At 37.8% G+C, this 9,033-nt stretch overlaps 1 protein-coding gene across 1 annotated transcript; it reads right to left on the bottom strand.

Annotated features, from left to right (window-relative positions):
• Positions 1 to 3,920: 3,920 nt before the first annotated feature.
• LOC112701494 (uncharacterized) lies at positions 3,921 to 5,903 on the bottom strand. Its single transcript, XM_025752244.1, has 5 exons — positions 5,549 to 5,903; positions 5,315 to 5,473; positions 4,251 to 5,025; positions 4,033 to 4,166; positions 3,921 to 3,946 (listed from the first exon to the last, which is right to left on the bottom strand). The coding sequence occupies exons 1-5, from the start codon at positions 5,901 to 5,903 to the stop codon at positions 3,921 to 3,923; spliced, it is 1,449 nt and encodes a 482-aa protein (XP_025608029.1).
• Positions 5,904 to 9,033: the final 3,130 nt, after the last annotated feature.

Below are 9,033 nucleotides of genomic sequence, written 5' to 3'. Positions count from 1 at the left end.
AGTTTGTTTGGCAGGCTTATGGCATTGGAAACATCGATCCAGACGTTATTCCTTTAGCCATCCGTCATAATTCGGTTATCTGGAGTGCCACAGTGCCACTTATATCTTTTAAATGCATCGAGTGGTATGCATATGATAGAGTCAGGAGGCAATTTGGATTGAGATAAGGTGTTCCTAATCAAGAGCGGGATCTAGGTACATCACACGACAAAATTCTAACTGGGCCTAAGAATCAAGATTGGGCTAATACCCACTCTTTTTGGGTGATGCAGTGGACTAATCGGTATAGTCACACTCTCTCTGATGACTTGGTGCATTTACATTATCCATTGGAAATTTACATGAATTGGTACCGAGAAGCATTTGGTGACCACTTGCAATTGTCGAACCTTGTATTTGAAGAGAATCCATAAGGTCCTCTGATGCGTGAGCATCTTTCCTATCTTTTCCTAGTGAATTTGCATCTAATTTGTTGAGTTTAATAAATAATTAATTATCTTTTAGCCAATATGGATGCTACTTTGAGTCTTTTGCAATTCTATTTATTTTAGGTAGCATTCGGCTGGATTTGATGGAGTTTCTGCAGCATAAGAATCAAAGGAGATGGCAGCGAGGAGCGACGCGTACATGTGACTAACGCGTGCACGTGATTTGGAGCTTTCCATGGCGACGTGTGCGCGTGACTGACGCGTACGCGTGATTGGAAAATTTGCTCAGCGACGCGTGCGCGTAACCGAAGCGTCCGCGTGACTTGCGAAAAAGACCATCGACGCGTACGCATGACTGACGCGTACGCGTGACATGCGCCACGTGCAGAAAACACAGAAAATGCTGGGGTGATTTCTGGGCCCCATTTTAGCACCCAAGTTAGGCGTGGATCCAGTGAAGCCAAGTGGTCCCCACGTTACAAGACGCGGAGTAGTTAGTTAATTCTGATTTGAATTCAAATTTGATTTTAAAATAGGAAAATATATTATTTTAATTTTAGAAATTAGATTTTAAATTAATTAGGATTAGTTATAAAAAGGAGAGACTTCTCTTCTATGGAGGTGCCAGGAGGGGGATTCCATTAGGAAATTCTATACAAAATTTACATGCCATCAGATTGAAACTCTGTACATTTTTACTAGAATCCTATTTTTCTCTGAACCATGAGAAACTAATCCTCCATTGTTAAGGTTAGGAGCTCTGTCTATTGTATGGATTGATTCATTTGCTCTTTCTAATTTAATTTATGTTTTGATTTATATTTCAATAATTGTTTTCGTTCTTTATTTTATGAATTTGGGTGGAACGGAAGTATGACCCATGTTCTAATTGAGTTCTTGTATAACTTGGAAAAGCTCTTTACTTGAACAACAGCTTGAAAACATATTATCCTGAATTTCTAATTGTTTGTATTTAACGGGATACGTGACATATAATCCCCTTATTTTTGGATAATTAGGATTCTTGTGGCATATAAACTAGAATTTGATCATCACCTTCTAATTGGAATTAATTGACCAAGGAATTGGCAGTTAATGAATTTTAGAGGAGACTAGGAAGGTCTAAGGAATTAGGGTCTAGTCACATATAGTTTGCCATGAATTAAATCTTGCATGATTAAAATAGTTAGTAAGAAAAGTTAATCCGGAAAAATAGATAACTCTGAAGCCTTAACTATCTTTCCAATATTTTATTTTCAACTTACTTACTTGCGTACCTGCCTTCTGATATTTTCAAATTTAAACCTTTTGAATATCTCAAAACCCTTTTCTGCTTGCCTAACTAAGCCAGTCAATCAATCATTATTGCTTGATCCATCAATCCTCGTGGGATCGATCCTTACTCACGTAAGGTATTACTTGGTACAACCCAGTGCACTTGCCGGTTAGTCTGTGGTTGTTAAATCACCGCACCATCCTCCACTACCACCGGCACCGGAACCGAACCGGCACCGGTACCTCCACCACCACCGTCACTGGAACCACCACAACAGGGGGTTGACTATTTTGCACCATATGTTCCTGACACGCATCCGTCTGATTATTTTTCAGCGTCAGTCCCAGTACATCAACAATATTGGGGTGGTCCACAATTTGAGTATGGAGAGCAAACTTCATTCAGTCAAGTGCTTGGTTTCATGGCATCAGGGTCCCACCACTCACATTTAGGTAATTATGTTGACATTCCCACCGACCATCAAACACATTTGGGTGGTATTACTCCAGCTAGGAGGTCATTGGATTCGAGACCTCGGGTTCGCACTTCTTCTGATAATTCTGGTGCCAGAATGTCTGTTGACTCGAGCAGAAGTGCTGAAGGGGCGGGAGGGATTATATAGAGTGGAAACCTTAGACGTATTCCGATGAGTCTGATTCATAAGAGTAATAGGGCAGTTGATGATGAGACTGGTAACTACCAAGTAGACCACCCAGAGGATGTGGGTGAGGGTGAGCATAAGGATGAGGATGAGGATGAGGATGAGGGTGAGGATGAAGATGAGGATGAGAATGATGATGATGCTGTTGATGAGGATCCAGCGCCTAGTGCAAGTAAAATAAACTATTGGTAATGATTTAGGGCTTGATTATGAATTTTTGTTAGTAGCTTCATGGTGAACTTGTATTTATATTACATATTGAATTGCCATTTGAGTAATAGCATCCAACATTTGTTGTGTTTTCATAGGTATGGCCACAAGTGAAAAAGGTAAAGATTACAACCTTAGAGCTGATCCTCCACGTCGGAGTGCGAATCGGTATACACCATCCGGTTTTAACAGGATTGCCAAGAAGTGCAAAAAGTTATACAAAGATATGAAGTGGGCACCGAGGAAGTGAAGTTGTATGGATGAATTAAGTTTTTAATTAGGTAGTTATTACTATCTAAAAATGAAGCTGTAATTATTTAATTATTGAGTATGTTAATTAGGTTGTTATTACTATTTACTTATTGAGTATGTTAACCAGGTTGTTATTACTATTTAATTATCGAATATGTTAATTACGTTGTTATGATTATTTTTCTATCGAGTATGTTAATCAGGTTTGAAATGAATACAAGCACGAGTTGGTAAATTCAAATGTCAATGTCGTACATAAATGTAAATTCAAATGAAATGTAAAAAAAGGTAACTACTACTCTTCGGCTGGACCTGCACTTGGTCCACTGCCTTGGCGACATCTACTACGACTTTGGCCTTCGGAACCGCATTGCTTGCATTGCCTAGGGCAACACAACATACGAGTGTCCATCTCATTCAAGAAGTGGGTCATCTTCAGGCGACCTTTGGCTACACGTTTGAGAAACAAGTTTCCAATAAATCGAGGGCCATGATAAGCAGGCCACGTTGCAGGATTTCCCAGTGGTCTAAACCAAGCCCTATATACTCTTCAAACTTAGTCCATCTTGTATACATCATGAACATACACTTGCCAGTCCAACCGCTGATTTGCACAACAAGCAAACACATGTCAACACAGAATTCGGTCAACCTAGAATTCACCACAATTGCAACGACGGTGGCGTAAGTTAACTGCATACTCAACCCCACTCGGCATCTCGCGTACCTCAAATACTTCATGTTCTCTATCAAAATAACTAACCTGTATGTTACCCGATGCTCGTTGATTTGCATGCAGCTTGGAGGTCACCATCTCAGAGAGCACAAGTCCAGCATTAATTCGGGCTTCAGCCTCGGCTCTTTTTCTAGTGAACAACTCATTCAGTCTGTAAAATATAGCCTTAACAAGCACAGTCACTGGGAAATTGCGTGCACCCTTTAAGACAGAGTTGATGCACTCCACAAGATTGGTGGTCATATGACCCCATCGGTATCCATCATAAAATGCCAAAGCATACTGCTCACGTGGGATCCGATCAAGCCAGTTGGTGTAAGCCTCACCCCGTTCCTTTAATCGTTCATAGCACATCTGTTACTCCCTGATCGTCCTCGAGTATCCTATGAAAAACATTCAGTCAACAATGAACACCATTCTATTTGATCATACTTACAATAAATTCAAAGTTCATTGTATTTAAACTTACCAATGTTGACGATGAGCTTCTGCAAGTAAGGTGCCTTAAACTTCCTCAAGAAGTTGGACTTAATATGCCGGATACAAAACATATGGAATGCTCTAGGAGGAGACCAAGCCCCATTACTTCTCTCAATAGCTGACCTAATAGAATCGTGTCAATCAGAGATAAGTCCCACACCATCATGTGTCACCACATGTTAACGCAAGTTACTCAGGAAAAAGTACCATGCATCAGAAGTCTCTCCCTCTACTATGGCGAATGCAATAGGCACGATGTTGTTATTACCATCTTGTGAGACTGCAACCAATAAACAACCCTTGTATTTTTCATACAAATGAGTCCTGTCCACCTGCACTACTAGCTTGCAGTGTCTGAAGGCCCTTATACAAGAGTAATAACTCCAGAAGACTCTATGCAGTACACGTATATCAGGAACCAAATCATCCCCCTGGTAAGCAGGCATTATTTCAAAGTGAACCACTGCTGATGGCTCCTTGTGACACATGACCTCAAACCATATGGGCAAAGCTTCATACGATGCTTTCCAACCTCTGAAAATTGATTCCACCGCCTGCTGCTTTGCTAACCAAGCCTTGCGATAACTGATGGTGTAGTTAAACTTTGACTGGACTTCAGCAATGACTGATTTCACCTTTATAGATGGGTCAACCTCTACCAACGGCTTAATTGCTTCTGTAACTGTCTTAGAATCCATCTTTGAATGGTCTTGAGAAATAGTAGACCTAGTACAAGTGTGACTTCCATTGTACCTCCTTATCTCCCAACAGTACTTCTTTTGCATTTTGGTAACCCTGATCAACCAGTTACAACCATTGCCATATTCTGTACATTCGGCATAGAATGTCGTCGGTTCCGACTCATATACCCGATAGCCTACACCTCTCCGGATGGTATAATCTTTCATTGCCTTGATTATTGCCTCCCTTGAACTAAATTTCATCCCCACTGTGAACTCACCATCTGCCACAACAAGAAGCACTGCATACATCAAAAGAAATAAATCATGTATTATGTACTCGGTAATAAATCATTTATTACAACTCAATTAACAAACACACTTTACCATGTAAGATCATAATAGTCTTTTTTTTTCGCTATTCTATCTACGTAAAGAACAACTAAATATAATCCATAACAAAGAACTATTAATTAATAAAAAAATCAAATGCCATGGTCACAAATGACTATCCACATATCACATATATTACTCATCTGACTTATTAATCAGCTACTACAGAGTTTCACATAGCTGTCTAGCTTTACGCACCTGCATTTATATATTGCGGAAACTCCTGTGCGTGCATAGCCTCCAAATCCAACGACCGCATGAAAGAAGACTCCTGAAATGGATGCGGGTTTGCTAGTGCATTTGCAACTTCCGCCACATCTGCGTTCATGGCGCTGCCAGCTTCATCTTCATCTTCACCTGGACCAACCATCTCATAATTACTTTCAAATTCATCCTCGCTTTCACTATTATAATCTTCCAATTCAATGTTACAGTCCACTTCAGATTGCTCAAACTCAACATACAACTCGATGCACGATATTCGGTGGTGATTTTCCATATACATTGAAAATATTTCATGCATACTCGCTTCATCCGTCACGTACTTGGTCTGAAATTGAACAAACCCACCAAACACAGATAAATGATACCTGTACAAAATATACGATACTCTCCTAGATCTTTGAGAATCTATCTTCTCACAAATCACACCTTTCAATTCCTCAAATGACAATGTGAACGGAATAACAACATCTAATGAATTTTCACACACAAATTGAACTCCTTCATATGTTTGCAACAAAATCTGCCCGTAACAAAAAATTTTCAACACAACTCTATCATCCATATCAGTATACGTACTTGCCTATTCTCACACTCACTGAAATCTATTCTACAAGAATGAAGGAGAAGAATGAGAGAAGAGGAAGAACATCAGCTGAGACCGGTGATGACAAAATGAGGCTTCTGTGATTTTTTTTCATTTATGTATGCAGTTACAGGCAAATCGGACCGACTGACCGCGTGCCACACAAATCGCTTGGTCCGATTGGTGCACTCTTGGATTAAAAAAAAAATTTGGCCACCCAAAATCGGTGGGTCCGATTACTGCACTCTTCATTTTATAAAATTGGACTCCCACAAATCGGTGGGTCCAATTTGATGTTACTGAATCTCTCTCTCACACAAATCTGTGGGTTCGATTTGTGTTCCTTCCTCTCTCTGCTTGAAATCGGACCCACCAATTTCTTCTCTCCTAAATTCCTAAAAGCAACGCCGTCATAACAGTGTAATTCCTCCCTAATGATCATAACGCAGCATAACTCACACCACTAAATCATATAAAAAAATAAAAGTTTAATTACCTTTAAATTAATATAGTAAAACTATAAAATAAATCACAAATTTAAGTTGATTAACTTTTCAATTACTTTTTTTTCTTACTTCAAAAGATGTAAAAAAATAGCTTGTATATTTTTTTGGCTTTATGAAAATTTGTCATGCATAATGAAAATAGTTTATTTGGAGTAAATAATTATTTTTAATCATAAAAAATTTAGCCGTTAATAAATTTATCTAAAAAAATAAAATTAAGGTTATATCCATAAAAAATAAATTTTGATTGGCAAAACTATCTAAACTCTAAAAAATTATTCAAAATTTTAAAATTATCTCTTAACTTATTTAAACTTAAATTGCAAATATAATCTAATTCTGTCCTACCGTATTCTTAATCTCCAACCTTCCACTGTTACTTTGGTGGATACTCCTCAATAGTTTGGTGAATCAGTACTCTATATACTCTTTAAATTATTTGGTGAATCAATGCTCCATATATTTTTCAATTTTTAAATATTTCTAAATCAATTTTTTTAGTTAAAATATTTATTATACACTTTAATACTTATTTTATTTTTTATCTTTTAAATTAAAAACCTAATTTAAACTTTGCTCCCATTTACCGTTTACAAAAAGAGAAAAAAGTCTGAGTTATTCATAATCTCTTATTCCCTCCCTGTGTCATCTTAACCACTGACACCGCTAACTAGTCAACTCACCCTTGCTTCTTTTTGCCCTATCTCCTTCCTCCATCATTGTCATGGAGTGGCTGCTCTACCTTTTCACCTATTAGGAATTCATCATAACACATTTAACATAAATTCAATACTGACAAACTAAAATTAATGAAAAAAATCAATTTTTTTAGAGGCAGTGCAATAAAAGAGAAATGGTCGAAATAAAGAGGACGTTATTACAGATCTAAGAAGTAGAGGAAAAGGACAGCAAGGAGGGAAAGACAGTGGGTGACGATATTGCAATTGGAAGGATGAAAGATTCGGAGACTTCGTTGTTGTGTTAGATCAAGCAGACCAGAGAGAGAAGGGCAAATGATTGGTAGAGGTAGAGCCCAAGCGTGGTAGGAGAGGAGGCCATAGGTGAATAGGTGGTGGGCGAGAACAAATGCAGAAGCATGGTGGTGGCATGGTGGCTAACAGGTGTAATGAGCAGATGCAGAGGCGGAGGAGCAGTGGAAAAGAAAGGGGTAGGGGCCGAGAGCATGGTAGGGGAGGAGAGCAAAAGCGGAGGTGTACAGAAGAGAGGCGGAGGAAGCAATGGAGGCATGGTGGAGAAAAGGGAGATTCAGAGGGTGTAGAGAGGAGAGAACTGAGTATAATTAAAATAGCCTTAATTCTACGAGTAAAACCCTACCTCTGTCCCTAACCATTTACCAAAAGGACCTGGCACCCCCTGACCATTAGAAAATAAAAACGCGATCCTCATCTATTTTCTCCTTGTGACTGAAAAACCCCTCTTGTAGGTTTTCGGGTAAATGGTAACCAGAAAAGCCTATGTGTACCGGTCACTCTTATACGTGGACTGACTATATTTAATAGGACAAAAAGCCTGTACACAGTCATAAAAAACGTTATAGTTTTTATTCTAGTTCTTCAAAAGAGCTAACCCAAATGTTGATGTGAACCCTAGATATCAAACCCTACCCTTAGTGATGACATGGAAGATCATTCATCAGGTTCAATCTGTCATTCATGGAAAGAGAAGTCGATGGGCTCTTCAAGCAACAATTCTGGCAATGTTGGCATGGCAAGGAAGAAGTTCATACATCCAACTTACAATTGTGGAGCTTATGCAATTCTTTTTGAATCCACCACATCAAATAACCCAAATAGATTGTTCTTTGGTTGCAGTTATTTCAAGGTAAATTAGTATTCACTCCATCTTACAATCTTCTCTATAATTAGGTTGATTAAAAAATAATTGTTCATAATTGTAGACTTCTTCAATACATTGTAAATATTTTAAGTGGTTGGATGAGCTCATAACTGAGTCTAACTATACGATGGTGAAAGTGTTGAAGATGGAAGTTCATGGTAGATTAAAGGAGTTAGAGAAAAAAATTAAAGAAATTGAGATTAAGCTCTATGATGGAGTTTATAGAAGAAGTTACACAAGACAAAATGGATGTATCATCATAACATTTTTCATTGCTGTTGCTCTTGGATTCTTGTTTACTGCACTTCAACCTAATAGGATGTAAAAAATTATAACTTATTTTGGTTTTTAATGTTATAAGTTAGATACACATTAAGGATGGTGACTGAGATGTAAAAATTGTTGGATTTTGATGATGGAAAGATTATTGTGAGTTAAATTACAAGTAAGAATGTGATGGATGGTTTTTTAGTATTTTTCACTGTTTTGAGTTGAAGTGACAATTTTTCAGTATTTTGTTATTTGAAGTATGTTTTCATACAATTTCATTGAATCAAGAATAAACCAAATTCAATAAGCAATGAAAATCTTTAACTTGAAAAACAAATATCTAATATATAGAAAGTTGCAAACTACTTACGACATGTAACAACATCTCACAAAAGCAACACCTACATGCCAATACATACTAACCCTAGTAACTAAACAAAACAGAAAATATAAAGTATTTAAGTACTAGAAGTTCC

Source organism: Arachis hypogaea, chromosome 7 (genome assembly GCF_003086295.3).
Source record: "Arachis hypogaea cultivar Tifrunner chromosome 7, arahy.Tifrunner.gnm2.J5K5, whole genome shotgun sequence".
NCBI lineage: Eukaryota > Viridiplantae > Streptophyta > Magnoliopsida > Fabales > Fabaceae > Arachis > Arachis hypogaea.
Note: the sequence above shows the minus strand (reverse complement) of the source record. Positions and strands in the feature narration are given on the sequence as shown.